The 18,666-nt window shown below is 40.7% G+C and overlaps 2 protein-coding genes and 1 pseudogene across 2 annotated transcripts; all 3 read right to left on the bottom strand.

The window, feature by feature from the left end:
• Positions 1-1,775: 1,775 nt before the first annotated feature.
• LOC112302797 (interferon omega-1-like) lies at positions 1,776-5,708 on the bottom strand (annotated as a pseudogene).
• Positions 5,709-6,521: 813 nt separating this feature from the next.
• On the bottom strand, positions 6,522-7,088 carry LOC128779214 (interferon alpha-4-like). Its single transcript, XM_053911270.1, has one exon. It carries the CDS (start codon positions 7,086-7,088, stop codon positions 6,522-6,524), a length of 567 nt encoding a protein of 188 aa, XP_053767245.1.
• A 6,831-nt stretch (positions 7,089-13,919) lies between these two features.
• LOC112302818 (interferon alpha-17-like) lies at positions 13,920-14,435 on the bottom strand. The gene has a single exon (XM_024558327.3). It carries the CDS (start codon positions 14,433-14,435, stop codon positions 13,920-13,922), a length of 516 nt encoding a protein of 171 aa, XP_024414095.2.
• Between the last annotated feature and the right edge of the window lie 4,231 nt (positions 14,436-18,666).

The following is an 18,666-nucleotide window of genomic DNA, read 5'->3' as shown; positions in this document are numbered from 1 at the left end:
AAAGATTAGAAGTTTAAAAATTATAAATAATGTAAATGACCAACATAAAACTAGAGTAAATGAAGTATCAGATAAAAAGAAATGAAGCTTGATTGTGAAATTTGTTTGAAAAAAGAAACTACAACTAGCGAACAAATGGGTTATCATTGAAATTCACTACAAAGTGATATTAATTGAATCAATGATAAATTACTCTTTAGCTAAATAAGCAATGCATTAAATAAAATACCTAACTAAACAATAGTTTAAGTCAAACATTAAAAATGTTTATATATTTTGTCATCTAATATAATGAGTTATATAATAGGTATATAAGATCATCATCTGTCCTTTGAAAATGATTCAGAAAACATGAAGAAAAGTATGCATGCTCATGCTAACCCACATATCCTCCAGGTGCCATCTGTTTCGCTCCTCTGCTTCACGAACAAGCTCACACGTCTTCTATGCATCATGTCTCTAATTCTCATTCTTGTGTTTCTTTTTTAATGTAAGTCCCACCCGGTTTCGGTCCCACTAATTCTACTAAACCAGACTATCCTAAGTTCACCAATGGCGTCTGTTTTCAGATCCATGGGGATGGTTTGTTCACATCTGCCCTGCAAGCACCATTCTGCCTTTGAAACACACTTCTTCCCTTTTTATTCCACTAGTATTTTTATCCCACTAGTATTTCTCCCACTCTTCCCTATTTATCCTTCTAATTTCACTGGCCCCTCTGCCTCAGTGCCCTTTGCAGACTCTCCTCTGCCCAACCTTTAAGTGTTGAGAGTCTTGTGGACGAGGTTTAGCTCCCTCTTCTTGTCCACTCCATAAGTGACCACATCCATCCCAATGCTCTTGTTACCAGATATGAAATAAGGAACCCCAACTTAGTCCCTCCCCATGGTGTTTTTGTAAATTCTAGACCTGTGTTCCCAACTGCCAATAAATCTTCTGACTTGTGTGTCTCTCAGACACTTTGGAAACAACACCTAATGTTGTTGTTTTTTTTTCTTTCCACCCTAATTTGTACCTAAAACTTCCGGTGTGAGAACATCATTTTCCTTTCCTTCTCTTTGCAGTGTTTAATATAATAGAAATAAAATAGGCATTAGTACTGGTTCTATGTCTCCTTTCCTGTAAGACAGTTTCAACACAACAGGAATTCTATGTATTATTGCGTTAACCTGTATTTCTTGATGGCTATTACACAATGTCATTCAGATACTCAATTTATGCATATAATCTGAATACAATGAGTGAGTTTATAAATTTTACTATTCATTCTTCAGTATCATTTATATGATGAGGATTTTGATTTTGATTTTATAGTAAACAAAATCAAGGTTTTCTTTGTTAAGAATTAAATGAACAAAACAAAATGCAAATAATGACATGGAAAGGTAAACATGTTTATAAATTCAAATAAAATGTAAAGATGACTATGTAATTACATATGATTTTTAAATATTATAAATGTGATAGGTGCAAGAAGGAATAGATTAAATAAGCAATAGATAGATAGATAAATAAGCAGCAAGCACTAGGACAGCCACCTCTTAGAGACTGATTAACCAGGAGCTGGATTTTTTAACATACTCTTGCCCAACAGTACTGACAGATGATTTATGGAATTAAATCCAATGAATTCTGATACCAAAGCTGAAATTAGAGCTTTTTGACATGACCTAAGCCATATGTGCATGGTATCAAGGTGACCCCAGGGACCCATTCTTATTTCTTAACCGTTCTTGCACGGTTGTTATTGAAGTCAAGAATCTTATGATTTCCACTCAAACAACTTTCCAGGCACAGTCTCTGTATTTCTTCTCTTTCAGGTAGAGGCAAATACCCCAGAAGTACCTCCTTGTGGCCAGTACACAGCCCTAAAATAGAGGGGCAGTTTCTTCCTCTATCTCCTGCACCAAACAGGGCTCCAGGTATTAAAGCTACTGATAGAGTCCTATGCACAGTTGGTTCAGGAGGGTGGTGTTCCAGGCAGCAGAGGCATTCTCTGTGAGCAAGAGGTCGGAGATGTGCCAGAGCATCCCACGGAGGACAGAGATGGCCTGGGCCTTTGGGACCTGGCTGTCGTTTACCATCGCATGGGAGAATCTGAGGTCCTTTCTGTCCCTCAGACAGAAGAAAGGGGAGATTCTCCTCATTTGGCCCAGAAGCTCCAAGTCCTCCCTGCTGAGAAGGACATGGTTCAGAGGTAGGTTGCAGCCCAGAGCTCCACCAGGGCCATAGCTGGCCACCACCAGTACTGTGAATAGAGAACAGGAGGGCCGTGGGCAAAGGAGGGGGCCGCTGTCCTGGCAGAGCTGGGCGTCTGGCGTACAACCTTACCCTATGTTCTCTGATGGACTTTCTTTCTAAGCATGGCCATTTAATAGGGAATACAATTTTCATTATCTAAACATTTCTTTATACTTTTACTTCCCTTTTTGTTTTTATTTGTGAGTTCTCTGTGTGGTCTGGGATGATGTCATTAATCTATGCTATTAACTTTGCAATTTTAATCTTCCCATTAACTTCAGATGGGTTAGTCCAAATGGATACCTATCAGTCAAATGACAAGTGATGTTGTCCTAACTTTAGAAGTGTATGTGGGTGTGTAAATAGTGTCAGTGTGAGAGGGTTGTTGGGTTGAGAACCCAAGTTCTGTTCCACAATTGAGACATTTTTTTCTGTGAACAACTTGGATGAGAACTGAATTGTTCAAGATGGAAGACGTCCAAGAACTGAGGTTTGACTGTACTCGTACACACGAACATACTCACATACATTTTTAATTATATAAATATTGCCCTTTCTGTATTAGAAACAAAATTTGGCCTTGAATCTGGGTGACACATTCGCCATCTTTACATAGGGAGCCAGGCTCCCTCAGCCCTGTGGGTTTGTATGTTTTGTGAGGTACTTACCAGACCATGTGTGGTAAATAAGATCTTTATAACCAAACACCAAGTTTTGTTTACAATTTCATTCACACCAAAGGCTGAGAGTTTTAGTGAATGAGTTTCTGGGATGTTTCTCTTCCTTCTAGGCTTATTCCTGCAGGTCCATGTGGGTATACCTCACCGGGGCCGGTAGGTGGAATTGTAAAATAGTCAGTTGAAATGTTTCATATTTTAGAATTCTATAAGTTTTAAAATATACTTTGATCCCAAAATTAAATTCCCCTGTCTTCTTTTTATTGTTACATCCTATTGTTTTTGCTTTGTTTTGCTGATTTTTACCTATTCTTTACCTTGGATATGTGGAAGTTAAATTCTTTAATTCTGGTTCATTTTTCAACCTTACGAAGGAATTGTCCCAGGCTATTATACTCCATGCAATGTGCGTATCTGTGCAACCCCAAAAAGCGTGTGGCTTTCATGAAATTGATGCTGACTACATTATAGATGAAATATCAATTTAATCAGCAAGAATGCAAATTCTTGCATATCTATCTCATCTAGAAAATGAAGGGAAATTATAGTCATGATACTAAATACAGTGTGATAAAAAGAGAAGTTAGGAAACAAATTATGGAAGCTCATAATCTCTAAAATTGTATTATCTGTATTGATTAGATTTAAGATAAAGGATATATATGATATTAATATGGTGAAAAGAAGTTTTTATTAAACAGGTCTACATGGTTAGTTAGCAATCTAAGTGGAAATCCATGCAAAATTTATTTCATACCATAGGCCATAATGCAATCTTGATGGAATGGCAAATTGACAGTAAAATTAGAATTTTAAAAAGAGAGAGAAGGCTCAGAGTAACATTGCAGGTTCAGAGGAAATAGCTAACCTACAAAATAAATGTTGGTTATTTTCAAATATATACAAATTTTTAACTTCTCTATGTAAAACAAGACATGGCCACAGAGACTTCCCAGGCAGGCACGGTGGCTGAATGGAAACTGCCTAAGGATTTTCTCACCCACACACCAACAAAATAAGGAAAATTAAGTAAAATATATAAAACACATAAGCATCCATCGAAGAATGGAAGAGAATATTTGAAAAGTGTCAGAACATCAATGAGGGAGGAGGAGTATGGTTGTTCATTTTATGTGTCAAGATAGCTAGTGCACAGCACACAGATATTTGAACAAACATAATTCTAGATGTTTCTGTAAAGGCAAGTTTAACAAGAGATTATAGGCATTTAACTTTTAAGTTAGTAGACTTTCACTAGAGGAGACTACCCTTCATAACATGGGTGGGCTTCATCCTATTAGCTAAAACTTTAGCAGAAAAAAGCTGACCTCCCAGGATAATAAGCAATTCTGTCAACAGACTGCCTTTGGACTTGAAATACAACTCTTGCTAGGATTTTGAACTTCTAGACTGTTTTTGGAAAACGCTGACTAATACAGTCTAAGAAACCAATTGTTTCCAAGAATTGTCTATTTCCTAAATTTTTACATAGTTCCTTACAGCTGATGATACGACAAGACAGCAAAGCACAAAAATCTGTTGAAATTTACCAAGGGCCTAGGCAATCCCAAGTTAAAGAACAACAAATCCAAATGAGGCAAGTGTTGCATAGGAAGAGATGCAAGAGGCCTCCACAGTTGCAGGCTCTTTTTGCTACCTTAGCAATTCATACAAACATCCTGGGAAACACTGCCATGAAAATATTGTGCTGATTGTAAAGTGGCCTTTAAATTATCTCAAAATTGATACATTTGAAAAAATAAAATGTCACCAGGTCACAGGTAGCAATGATACTATTCATTCACATTCTTTAGCTTATATGAAAAATTCTTCTGGCACCTAGGTAGTTTTCCTACTGCGTGAAAGAGATGCCAAGATTGTTATTCAAAGTGACAATAAAAATATTGTTCTATTTAATAATAGTTGATGTCTGATAATAGGAATAAATCTATAAAACTAAAATTGCACAACTGAGAGTTGATTCATTAATGTTTAATCAGATTTTCCTGATTACATTGGGACCCCATTCCTGGACTCGCAGGTCTACCTGCCCCCTAGAGTCCGGTAGTATGTGGAAGGGGTAAATCATAGCGAGGCTTTGGTCTGCAGAGTAGGGGTAGGCAGAAAACACATCTCTCTCTCTCTCCCTCTCACTGCCCAATCCCAAAGGGTCCATGCCCTGCCTGAAGCTGGAGACTCTGTCTCTTTGTAATACAAAGGGTAAGGAAACAGACTAGGGACAACATTAGAATCCATTGTTGCCAAGAAGTAGCCTTTTTGTAGCATGAAGGGACATCCCCAGGAAGTGGTAGCATTTCTGTCCACAACAGAAGCCTGCCCTCCTCTTGGTGGCTGCCCTTGTTGCACTTGGCCACCAGGGGGCGGTCTTCCCTGAGAGGAGTTTCACTTGCACTATCCCACAAACTGCATTTTGCTTTCTGTTTCCTTTTAGCTACAGGATCTGTTACATCATAGTCCACAGACACTAAGGAAAGCGTCTCTTGCAGATGGTTCTACAAAACCTAGAAATGTTATTGAACTTTTGCTTTCTACTTGTGACATTCTGCTCTTTAGGGAAACCTTGACACTGAAACCAGGATGCTGAAGCCACGACTGAACAAAAGCAGTTGTGTGGTTGGCTGGAGAGATAAGAGAGTGAATGGCAAGCGTGCTCTGGGGATTTCTACCTGCGGAGGAGGGAAACTTGTGTGATATGGGCACGTATCCTGGAATGCCCCCATGGCAATCCTTGTAAACCGCAAACTCACATACCCAGCTGACAATGGACATTTGCACTTAGATGTCACCAGTCAACTGCAGAGCAGACCTACTGCTTCAACTGGTAAGCCCTGGCATTCTCCACTGTAGCTGCTGCTCAGAGAATTCACTTGTTGTTTCTTCTTCTCAATATACCATCTCACATAACTGATATTAATTTTCATTATTGTGTTTAGGGTTCTTTGTCAAAAAAAATCAAAAGTACATGAGAACAGTAACTGTATTTGTTACAATCACCTCTATACCCTGAGGGCACCACACAACCTGCCTTAGAGAAGACCAGGAAGTACTCACAATGTGAATACAATGTGATGGGTACAGGAATTGTGCCATCCATTTCTTAATCAAGTCGCACAATCTGGTTTCCTGTATCTCCTTGGGATAAGTCAATACAAACGTTTCCTATTGTAAAAATTTAATACACACAGATAATTATAAATCAACTAAAAATAAAGAATATATTTTATTATAATAACACAATATAAAGGTGCACATGCCGAATAATACATGAACAGAAAAAAATGCAAACTTTCCAAATACATAAATAATTGAATTGTTAAATAAATAAATGAATGAATAAATAAATAAATAAATAAATAATACACAAACACATAATAAAACATCAGCACAGGCCTCTGTAAGCCCCTGGTGCCTGTAAGGCTGAACAGGATTGGACTTACTATTCCTGAAAACTTTTAACAAACCGATTCCATTCACGTAAAGATCAGAGCAGAAACAAAAGGAAGTCTGAGCTGGCAGAACAGGGGGAAGTGTGATATTATTAATGAGAGAGAATCATGTCCATGCTGATCCAGGGATCTCTCCTTATTGCTCAATCTCCTCCTCCTCCAAGTTTGCTGATAAAGACAAGGATCTCCTGATTTCTGCTCTGACAGTCTCCCAGGCACAAGGGCTGTGCTGCTTCTCCTGCAGGTAGAGAGTGATTCTCTGGAAGTATTTCCTCACAGCCAGGATGGAGTCCTCACTCATCAGGGGAGCCTCTTCCATCCCCACCTCCTGTGTCAGGCAGGCTTCCAGGTCACTCAGCTGCTGATAAAGTCCATTGCAGAGTTGGTCTAGGAGGGTCTTGTCCCAAGCAGCAAATGAGCCCTCTGTGCTGAAGAGGTGGAAGGTCTGCCCGACCATCTCATGGATGACAGAAGTGGCTTGAGCCTTCTGGAACTGGTTGCCACTGAACACGTTCTCGGGAAACCCAAAGTCCTTTCTGTCCTTCAGGCAGAAGAAAGGGGAGATCCTTCTCATTTGTCCCAGGAGCATCAAGCTCCTCCTGTTTACCAGGCTGTGGGTCTGAGGCAGGTCACAGCCCAGAGAGCAGATGGAGTTGCAGCTGAGTGCCACCAGGGCCACCAGGAAGGAAAAGTGTAGGGCCATTGGGGACCTTATAGATGCTGATGGCCTGGCTGTGCTGGGTGACTCTCTGAACCTTGCTCTCTAAGCTCTGTGAGACCTTCCTTTGTGCAGGGGTCTTTATAGGGAACATAGGAGTTTTCAATTTCTGGATGTTTCCTTTCCTTTCTACTTCTGCTTTTGCTTTCCTTTATGCACTTTCTGTACGTATTTTGATCAGTATTTCCCAACCATATTTTTTTCACTATCGCCCCCTGTCCACAGAGACTTTCAGGTATTTTTCTACTTGGAGCCCTTAGAAAACTATAAACACAGATATATATTGTATATATATTATATATATGAGTGTAAAGAGTAATGTACTGTATTTATACCTGTGTTTTATAAATAAAAGAAGACAGTGTAAAATGTACTCATTTTACTCAGTGAGTACATTTAACTTATTCAGATTAAGAATGAACAAATATAAATTGTATGCTTCCAGATACATTTCAAAGCTATTGTCATTCAATTTAATGTAATTAAAATATCAATGTAATTGATATTTGATTATTTTAATTAGTTTAATGTAACTTTATAACTAATCTTATACAGCAATTTTTTGAAGATTTTATTTATTTTTAGATGGAGGGGAAGGGAAGGAGGAAGAGAGGGAGAGGAACATCAATGTGTGGTTGCCTCTTGCATGCCCCCTACTGGGGCCCTGGCCCACATCCCAGGCATGGCCCTGACTGGGAATCGAACTGGAGAGCCTTTGGTTCAAAGACTACCACTCAATCCATTGAGCCACACCAGCCAGGGCCTTATACAGCAAATTTTAAAGTAATATATTAATGTATATAAATAGTGATATATCCAATTACATGTTCAAATAAAATCACTGCCTGGCTTATTTCACTTAGCATAATGCTCTCCAGTTCCATCCATGCTGTCACAAAGGGTAGGAGCTCCTTTTCTTCTGCTGCATAGAATTCCATCATGTAAATGGACCATAGTTTTTTGATCCATTTATTTACTGATGGGCACCTAGGCTGCTTCCAGCACTTGGCTGTTGTAAATTGTGCTGCTATGAACATTGGGGTGCATAGGTTCTTTTGAATTAGTGTTTCAGGATTCTTAGGGTTTAATCCCAACAGAGGAATTCCTGGGTCAAAAGGCAATTCCATTTTTAGTTTTTAGAGGAAATTCCACACTGTTTTCCACAGTGCCTACACCAGTCTGTATTCCCACCAACAATGTAGTAGGGCTCCCTTTTTCCCACATCCTCTACAACACTTGTTTGTTGATTTGGTTATGATGGCCATTCTCACTGGTGTGAAGTGGTATCTCATTGTGGTTTTAATTTGCTTCTGTCTAATGGCTAGTGATGCAGAGCATCCTTTCATATGTCTCTGGTCCCTCTGTACGTCCTCCTTGGAGAAGTGTCTGTTCAGGTCCATTGCCCATTTTTTAATTGGATTGTTTGTCTTCCTGAAGTGCAGTCATGTGAGTTCTTTATATATTTTAGAGATCAAACACTTCTCCAAGGTATCATTGGAAGTACATTTTCCCATACATTTGATTCCTTCTACATTTTGCTAATATTTTCTTTATCCATGCAGAAGCTTTTTATTTTGTTTGTTTATTCTTTCCTTTGTGTCCCCTGCTCTAGGGGACAGACATATCAGTGAAAATATTGCTATGTGGAAATATCTGAGATTTTCCTACCTATATTCTCCACCAGGAATTTTATGATATCATGACTATAATTTATGTCTTTTATCCATCTTGAGCTTAATTTTGTGTATGGTGTAAGTTAGTGGTAGAGTTTCATCTTTTTTGAACCAGAGACCCTTTGGTTCAAAGGCCAGCACTCAATCCATTGAACCACACCAGCCAGGCTTTCTACAGCAAACTTTAGTGTAACATATTAATTTATATTAATAGTAACATATTCAATTATATATTCCAATAAAAATTTGTATAACACTTTAAAGTAATACCCATGTATAGGTATAATTTTACATCATTAAAAACCACTAAACACTGTTTTAACATTCTTTTCTTAATATTTATATTTAACTTTTAAATCTCATTCATACCACAAAATAATTTTTAACTTCACCAGCTGCTAAATCTATGTCTACATTTTGTCAACATTTTTTCTGTGTAGCATTTGACTTACTTTGTTGAATAGCTTCAGTAGCACTAAATGACACAACTATTTGCATTTAACTTCAATGCCCCCCACACTGAGACCCCAGCCTAAGCAGCATCCAGAAGACAGTCGACGGCAGCTCGTGAGTAAGCAAAGGCTGGGCCACCTCTCACAACATCACTGTGAGATCGAGTGATGTATGGAAGGAACGTCCTCCAGTGAGCCATCAGGTCCCCATGGGTCTGTGGCACTGATCTGGCACACATGTTGTGTCCCATCCCTCAGCTCAAGGCCAGTCCTTCCAATGTGATTGATACACAAGGAAATTCAAAGAGAAAAGTGAACACTGACAAATACGATTTTTTGGCTAAAGTTGAGTTCCGGAGCACCAAAACCCATTGTAATACCTACAATTTGTTCACACTCATAAGAACTAATTTTTGCACACCCTTGGTGGCAATATTACCCACAGTGAGAATACATGATTTACACAACATCAATTTGAATCCTTCTCTGTATTTTTGTATGACTTCTCAAAATACTCAAAGGACTTTCAGAGTTTCCCATCAAGTCTCTTATTCTCAAACAAAAGGAAAATGTCTATGTAAGTAATGAAACTCAATTATTATTAACTGTGCCTACATAAAGAATCAACTTTCAGATTTGATCCTAAACTCTCTTTGTTTTGCATAAGTAGTTACGTTGTCTCAGCCCTCCAGATTCTTACCCTTTAAATGGGAGGTAGAGCTCTGGCCACTGTGGCTCAGTGGATTGAGTGCTGGCCTGTAAATCAGAGGGTTGCTGGTTCGATTACAAGTCTAGAGCACATGCCTGGGTACTGAGCCAGATCGCCAGTAAGGGGCACATGAGAGGTAACCACACATTGTTGTCTGTTTCCCTCTTTCACCCTCCCTTCCTCCATTTAAAAATAAACAGTCTTTAAAAAAATAAATGGTAGGTAGGACATCCTTGGTAAATCAGCTCTCTAGGAACTAGACTCTGTCTTATTTTCTGTGTTATCCTGGGCACAAAGCCCAGTGTGATCGCTGCTAAAGTAATCTTTACTGAAGCGGTTTCTCAGATATTTCCCATGTACTGGAAGGCATTCATGAATGACCAGGCTATGTGGCTTCATTACGGCCGTATTTTACTAGGATTATCGTAGACAATGGTAATATTTCACTCTCTAATGTTTCCGCTCTCCTCATACTGGTGTCAATAACATCTACTGAGTTTATTGCTAAAATCCCTAGCAATTTTTAAAGGTGCCTAGACTGTGGAAATTGAACTTGCAAGAGCAGCAGCATAATGTTCAGCCTTTGCCTAGCTTTATATTAAACTCACATGTACTCCCTAATCTCTAATTTGCTCCCTGCTTTGTCACGGTAGAAAAATAAGTAGCCTGGTGTCACATAGAGAACCGTAAGTCTAAACTCAAGCTCTCCCTGATTCACAGCTCACAGCAATCAGACGATTTACCACACTACTTTTCGGTGGATCTCTCCCGAGGTGGCAGTGATGTGTCATCATGCTGAGCTTTCTGGAGACCCCTCCCAAACACTGATGAAGGATCACGTGCTTCCGGGCACCTGCACACATTTCAGGGGAGAGCCGCTCCCCTCAGCTGGAGCTCCGGCACTTGGCATGTAGTAGTGGCAGCGCTACTTCAGGTCAAAAGGCAAGAGTGTGGATGCTGATCCTTCAACTGCTGTGTTGCCTCCTGCCCTGCTCATTTTTCTTTATGTTCTAAGCATGGCTACATTCTCTCTTCCAGATGCCGGGCATGTGACTTTAATTACCTGCTATGGTCTGAATGTTTATGTCCCCAGAGAACTCCTATGTTGAAGTCCAACCCCCCAAAGTGATGGTGTAATGTGGTGGGGCCTTTGGGGAATACTTAGGGCATGAGGGTAAAGTCCACTTTAATGGAATAAGTGCCCTCAGAAAAGAGGCCTGAGATAGTTCCCTCATGAGTCTGCCTGATAGTTTAGAGTCGAAGCTTCTTTGAACTTAACACATCCCATGAGAGTAAATTCAGAATGATAATGAGGACATAAATGGTACTGGAACATACATGTTCCTGATTTTGAAACACCCATGTAATCTCCCATAACTTTTTCTTTACAGCTGAGTGGAATAGACTCAAGTACTTCACACGAATTTGGCATCACGTGCTGAACCTGGCAAAGTCACAAAATAAAAGGTACCTGTGACCTCAGTCACTGTCTGCAGAAGACCCAGAGAAAAGATTCATCTGATCAGAAATGCTTCCAATATGCTGTTATACCAAAAAAAATTAAAGTTCTATAGTGATCATAGTATAGTTTTCTGTTTATCATGACAACTAGTGTTAACTAACCAATGTCTTTAAAATACACAATCCTGAGGAACCTTTCCATAAAATAATTTAACGTTACATTTTGAAAAGAGCAAATATGCTCTGCTTCTCCAATTTCCCATCTCCACCCCAAATTTAAATAGAGTAAAAAATTTATGTCAGGGGAGAGAATTCAAGATGGAGGCATGGGTAGACATACTGCACCTCCTTGCACAACCAAAAGAACGACAACAAAAAACAACCAGAACTGACAGAAAATCAAACTGCACGGAAGTCCGACGACCGAGGAGATAAAGAAGAAACATTCGTCCAGACCAGTAGGAGGGCCTAGGTGGACAGGACTCGTGGCAACGAGGCCGGACCCAGAGACTGGAGGATTGTGGGAGGAACGGGGCAGGCAGTGCGAATGTTAGCAGACCCCGAGGCCCCACATTCTCACATAGATAAACCAGGAGGGACGGCGGGGGAGCGCAATAGACCATGTAACCCAGGGCTCCAGCTCCGGGAGATAAAGCCTCAAACCTCTGATTAAAGACACCTGTGGGGGTTGAGGCAGCAGTGGGAGAAACTCCCAGCCTCACAGGAGAGGTCGGCGGAGAGACCCACAGGGGCCTAGAGCGTGCACAAGCCCACCCACTTGGGAATCAGCCCTAGAGGACCCCAATTTGATTGTGGGTGGTGGAGGGAGTGAATGAAATCTGGCAGAGAGTGGAGTGGGCGCCATTGCCCCCTCTCAGCCCCTCCCCCACATACAGCATCACAGCACAGTGACCAGTGTTACCCCAACCCGGTGAACACCCAAGGCTCCACCCCTTTATGTGACAGGTGCACCTAAACAACAACAACAAAAAAAATGGCCCAAATGAAAGAACACATCAAAGCTCCAGAAGTAAGTCAACTAAGCAGTGAACAGGTAGCCAACCTATCAGGTACACAGTTCAAAACACTGGTAATTAGGATGCTCACAGAATTGGTTGAATTTGGTCACAAACAAGATGAAAAAATGAAGGCTATGCTAAGAGAAACAAAGGAAAATGTGCAGGGAACCAACAGTCATGAGAAGGAAACTGGGACTCAAATCAATGGTGTGGACCAGAAGGAAGAAAGAAACATCCAACCAGAAAAGAATGAAGAAACAAGAATTTGGGAAAATGAGGAGAGGCTTAGGAACCTCCAGGACATCTTGAAACGTTCCAACATCCGAATTATAGGGGTGCCAGAAGGAGAAGAGGAAGAACAGAAAATTGAAAACTTATTTGAACAAATCATGAAGGAGAACTTCCCTAATCTGGCAAAGGAAATAGACTTCCAGGAAGTCCAGGAAGCTCAGAGAGTCCCAAAGAAGCTGTACCCAAGGAGGAACACACCAAGGCAAATCATCATTACATTACCTAAGATGAAACAGAAGGAGAGAATCTTAGAAGCAGCAAGAGAAAAGAACACAGTTACCTACAAAGGGGTTCCCATAAGACTGTCAACCGATTTCTCAAAAGAGACCTTACAGGCAAGAAGGGGCTGGCAAGAAGTATTCCAAGTCATGAAAGGCAAGGACCTACATCCAAGATTGCTCTATCCAGCAAAGCTATCATTTAGAATGGAAGGGCAGATAAAGTGCTTCTCAGATAAGGTCAAGTTAAAGGAGTTCATCATCACCAAGCCCTTATTATATGAAATGTTAAAGGGATTTATCTAAGAAAAAGAAGATAAAAACTATGAACAGTAAAATGACAGCAAACTCACAGTTATTAACAACCACACCTAAAACAAAAACAAAAGCAAATTAAGCAAATGACTAGAACAGGAACAGAACCACAGAAATGGAGATCACATGGAGGGTTATCAACAGGGGAGTGGGAGGGAGAGCGAGGGGGGAAAGGTACAGAGAATAAGTAGCATGAATGGTAGGTAGAAAATAGACAGGGGGAGTGTCAGAATAGTATAGGAAATGTAGAAGCCAAAGAAGTTATATGTATGACCCATGAACATGAACTATAGGGGTGGAATGTGAGAGGGAGGAGGTGGGCAGGATGGAGTGGAGTGAAGGGGGGGAAATGGGACAACTGTAATAGCATAATCAGTAAATATATTTTTAAAAAACTAAAAAATAAAAATAAAAAAATTGAGGATGAAAAAATTTATGTCAGTATTATTTATTAAAGTAGATCATGTTCTTCTCCAGAAACAAAATTTTGTAAATTCATGATTTACTATGTATTTTTTTTTTATAGCAGCCCCATGATTTTGGATTCGTGTATTTCTCAGCTGGTGCAGAAATGTGAGTGGAGATTGTTTGCGAGCTTAGCAAACAATGCAATTCAACAGGAGAGTCACGAGTATAAAGTACTTTCTAATTTATGGACCTTTCTTTGAGGATTGTTAGTTACACCAGGAGAAGGCGCCTTGCAATTTGGACTCTGACAACCTCCCAGGCACAGGGGCTGTATTTCCTTTCTTCCAGGTAGTCACGGATCCTTTGAAAGTACTTGCGGACAAGAGATATTAAATAGGGACAAGCCAGACTTTCGTCTTCTGTCCCATCCAGGCGTTCTAGGCTGTGATGAAGGCTGGAGAGTAGTTGATAGAGAACCGTGCGGTTCCACGCCGCACGGCTGTGTTCTGTCGTGAAGAGTTCGAAGATCTGCTGGAGCATCAGATGGTGGAAACAGGTGCGTTGTGTCCCCTGCATTTGGGTGATGGTCCCTCTTTTCCAAGGAAATTTGAAGTCGTTTCGGTCATTCAGGCATGATTGAGGCGGGATAGTATTCAACTGTCTCAAAAGAGCAAAGATTTTGTGGTTGTCTGGGCTATGGATCGAAAGGAGGTCCCCGCCAAGAGAGCAAGCAGGGATGGAGCCGAGCATCAGTCCCGCCGCCAGGTACAAAAAGATCGTGGCCATTGAGAATTCCAGCGATTCAGGGCAAGGCCGCCAAAGGGCAACAGGGGCACAATTAGCGCCAAGTTTCCCTGTTGGTTCCCTGAAAGCGCGGTTCTCCAACTGGCCACACGAGGGCGCGCAGGTGGCTTTTTGAGACTGGTCTGGAAAAGGCAGCCTCCGGTTCCAGTCTGCTGAGTCGCCGCGCAGAAGCCTGGGGCCGCTACCGAGCAACTTCGTGCTGCTTTAATAGTGACCCAAAAGCCTTCCTCTCCGGAGCCCTGAGAGCTGAAGGCCGAGCTCTGTCTGGGCCTCGCCAGCGACATTTTTCTTAGGTACTTGCCACAGAGCCTCGCCTTTTCTGCACTTTCCCCCGAGTTTAGTGCTTTACTTTCGCACTGAAACTCTGCCGAGGCCATTTTTACAAAGAATCCCTTTGGTGACAGCCTCGAGGGTGAGAATCAGAGAATTGTGGTGTTTCCAGATTCCGGGTCCTTTCCGCCCGAGACGCCCGCAGGGTCAGAGGCCGGAACGCGGAAACCACGGGGCGCGACTGCACGGTGCTGGGGACGGTGTTGGGGACGCTGTGGAGTGAGTGGGGCGCGGCCACCGCGGGTCAGGACCCCAGAAGAGGTGCGTGTACAAGCTTTGTGACTTTTATGGTGGTTTTTCACGGTTACAACGTTACAGACCAGTAAAGCATAAAAAAACTGAGAAGTGGGAATATTAAAACAGCATTTTCTCCCACTTTTCAAAATATTAAAATATTTTAATACTAAATATAAATATCAAATGTAAAATTTTAAAATATTTTAACGTGAAAACGTCATTTTATTAAACACTTTAAAATATTTACATTTTTAAGATTAGATAAATATCAATGTAAAAATTTACAATTTTTAATTTTTAACATTCAGACTGTTAAAACAGCATAGATTGAATTTCAACTTTTATAAACTGTATTTTATTTATACCAAAACGGAATTAAAAACAGTGTTACCTTCTTGGTTTAAAGGAGGCAAACACATTAGTAATTTCAAGACTACGAGTGTTCAATGGAGAGCGCTGCCGTGTCACACACTTCCTCATGACCTCGTGACAATTTTGCACAGTTTTCCTGTAATTTCACATTCCTGAAATGTCTCCACAGGACCCCACCCTGGCTATATTGTAAAAAACAAAAACTACTGTTGTATACAAGCAGTTGAGGACATGTAGCAGGTCAGAGTGTTTAAATTTCTTGGGTTAGAATTTTGTAGACTGATGGAATTAGCCAAGATTATTTTTGCATGGTGCCCTCCTCCTTTGTAAGCCTCTCAGAGACTTGCAAGTGGAAGGCCATCTTGATACTTTGTTCATCATGGATGTTTTGGCATTAATTTTCATTTTTTACTAATGCATCAAAGTATTAGTCATCTTGATTATGGGAATTTGATGCCTTCTTGAATTCCATGCTTGAGGGAAGTACTCTGCCTTCCCACTGACCCAGAAAAGAGCTTTTGAGTGAGTGTTGTGATCTCCAGTGGCTGAAAATCTATGAATGTCTCATTTCCCATCATGATCTTCCCCCTTTTTTTTTCTTTTTACCTTTGTCCTGGTCTTTCCAACTTTTCAATTTATTCTCTGCCTTAAAATGATATCACCAGAGGTAGTCTGAACTTCAGGATGAAAGAAGACATTGTTCAGCTCATGTATCCTTCACAGAACAGCCTTATTTTTTATTTATTTATTTTTTTGGTCAGACAACTTTCCTCTGTGTTGACTGTCTGCAAACTGAGCCCTACGAGTTCTCTCATTAATGGTTCAGGGCCTGGACTACCGGTGGAAACTGGGGCTCTGTCCCCTCACAGTCCTCCAGACAATCGACTCTCCTTTCAGTGTCCATTTGCTGAATGGTCTTCAACAGGGACCCTCTCAGAGTGTTAAAGAAGCTGCAGTCACAGCTTCTCTTGGGCCCTGGCTGGTGTGACTCAGTGCACTGAGTGCCAGCCTGCGAAGCAAAGGGACACCAGTTTGACTCCCAATCAGGGCACAAGCCTGGGCTGTGGGCTGAGTCCCCAGCAGGGGGAGCTCCAGAGGCAGCCACACATTGATGTTTCTCTCCCTCTATCCCTCCCTTCCCCTCTCTAAAAATAAATAAATAAATAAAATCTTTTTTTGAAAAAAGCTTTTCTTGGCCTGGCTGGGCTTGGATGGAACAGGTTATTGTTTGTTACATTAATACTAAAGGCAGCTGTCTTTCAGTATGTCCAGATTCTCCGCCTGTAATCTACAACTTTCATTAATCTTTACAGTTAACTGTGTGACCACTATTAAAGTTGACTCATTTTCTGAAAGAGGAATTGAAAATCTGAAGTCATTTAAATTCAGAAACCACAGACAGATTTTTGTCAGAAGGTAAAGCTTTCTACTAGCCTTCCAGTTCCTCCCCTTCACCAGTCCTAACTATTTGCCCTTAGCTGTACTGAGACTGTGGGTGCTTCTTTAGTCCTAAAAATGCCTTAGTGTGTATCTTCCCTGCTCCCTGAAGGATGGCAACCATCCCTGTCTTATTTTTCATGAATCCATATTTCTAAGCAAATTGGCTGTCACATATATGCATTCAACATATTTTGGGTGACAGAATGAGGGGAAATGTATGAATTAACCCTTGGTGTTCAGTTTTATGCAGCTATTATCTGCAGGCTGTTAGAAAACATGAGCTATGGGTCCCATAAAGAAAAGAAGAATTTCAATTCAGTGTATTCGTGCCTAAACAGGAAAATCTCAGTGCAGTTGAAGACATGTTAAAACAGAGTCCTGGGTCAAACATCTAGCTACTTATAATAGAATTGAAAAGAAAGAGAAAGATTGAGAATGAGGTTTTTATTCCAACATTGCATCTCATTTAGGTGAATATATCTTATTGGGACTTATCGAGACTTCTGTCCTTTCCCGTTGTAGTGATACAAAAGGAGCACTGTAGTTATAACATTGTATGAGGGCCATGAATAGATGAGAAGTTGGGAGGAAAAGACATGGAAACACGATTGGGATGAGTACAGAAATGATCATTGTGGCTGACTTAAGAATCTCACATGCGAGAGGGTGCTCAGAGCAGCTGGGTAAAGGCTCCCAGAGCCAGACAGCTGCATCACCAATCTCACAAGGGGCCCGCCAACCTCTTCACTGATGACACTGAGGCTGATGTTTTCCAGGTCTCTCTGTATGTACCCTTAGCGTGACCTGGTCCACAGCCATGGTGCAGTTGACCCTTACAGTTCTGCAGCAAAAGGGGAGGATCAGCCTGGTTTTCCTGACATAAGGACAAGAATATTTGCAGGTTCTCCCAGAGGCAGCTGGATGGCAGGCAACCAGTGCCAGAAGGCTCACACCACTCCCTCCACCACAGGATGATCCAGAAGATCTTCAACCTCTCCCAGACTATCAGCTGAAGTTGCTCACTGGATTTTATCAGCTGTTGGAAGATCTAGAGACCAGTTGGGTGCAGGAGATGGGAGAGCAAAAGACCCTTTCCCTAGGCAATGAGGACTCCAGCCAGGCTGTGAAGATGCATTTCCAAAGAACCAGTCTCTCTCTGAAAGAGAGTCCACAGCTGCTGGGCCTGTCACATTATTAACCTGGAAGTTAGGAAATAAAAATTATTAAGTTCTTTCTCTGTATCATCAAATTCACAGGAACCTGGGGATTTGGAAAGGAGATTTAGACCCAATCTCCAGATTTTGGTCTTATCTACTTACAAGCCTCAAGGTTGTGAACATTCACTCAGTTCAAAGACATTTTTTTTTTTCTACTCCAGTTGTAAAATTCATTGAGCCATTTTTGGCAGATATTTCTCAGTGAAAAGAGGAATCTCCTTTGTATCAAGGGAAATGCATTTTTAATTTGTAGTAATAAGAATTTATCATCTATGATGATTGTTGCATTTACAAAATTCATTCTTCATATTATTTTATAGTCAGCTTTGTATTTTGTTTTCATTGGCTTAAGGGATGTCAATGCTATATATTAAGTGTGAGATCTTACTCATCCTCTGAGGGACATACAGTGCACCCTTAAACTTTTGATCTTCATTCAAATTCGAAAGGAACGTTAATGGTTTTATTCATTTCACTGATTTCTAAAATATTTTGAAGTATCTCTGCTCTGAGTAATTTCCTTGTTTTTGTGAATATATAGGTAAATACAACAAAGATATGAGTTTCTTTCAGGGAGCTTCTGACAGTGAAAATATGGCTTAAAGTGTTAGGAATCA

This window comes from Desmodus rotundus, chromosome 1, assembly GCF_022682495.2.
Source record: "Desmodus rotundus isolate HL8 chromosome 1, HLdesRot8A.1, whole genome shotgun sequence".
In the NCBI taxonomy this organism is placed as follows: domain Eukaryota; kingdom Metazoa; phylum Chordata; class Mammalia; order Chiroptera; family Phyllostomidae; genus Desmodus; species Desmodus rotundus.
This window is presented reverse-complemented; position numbering and strand designations above follow the sequence as displayed.

Coding starts and splice junctions, on each gene's coding strand:
- LOC128779214 (XM_053911270.1), bottom strand. CDS start 7,088: ATGGCCCTACACTTTTCCTTCCTGGTGGCCCTGGTGGCACTCAGCTGC.
- LOC112302818 (XM_024558327.3), bottom strand. CDS start 14,435: ATGGCCACGATCTTTTTGTACCTGGCGGCGGGACTGATGCTCGGCTCC.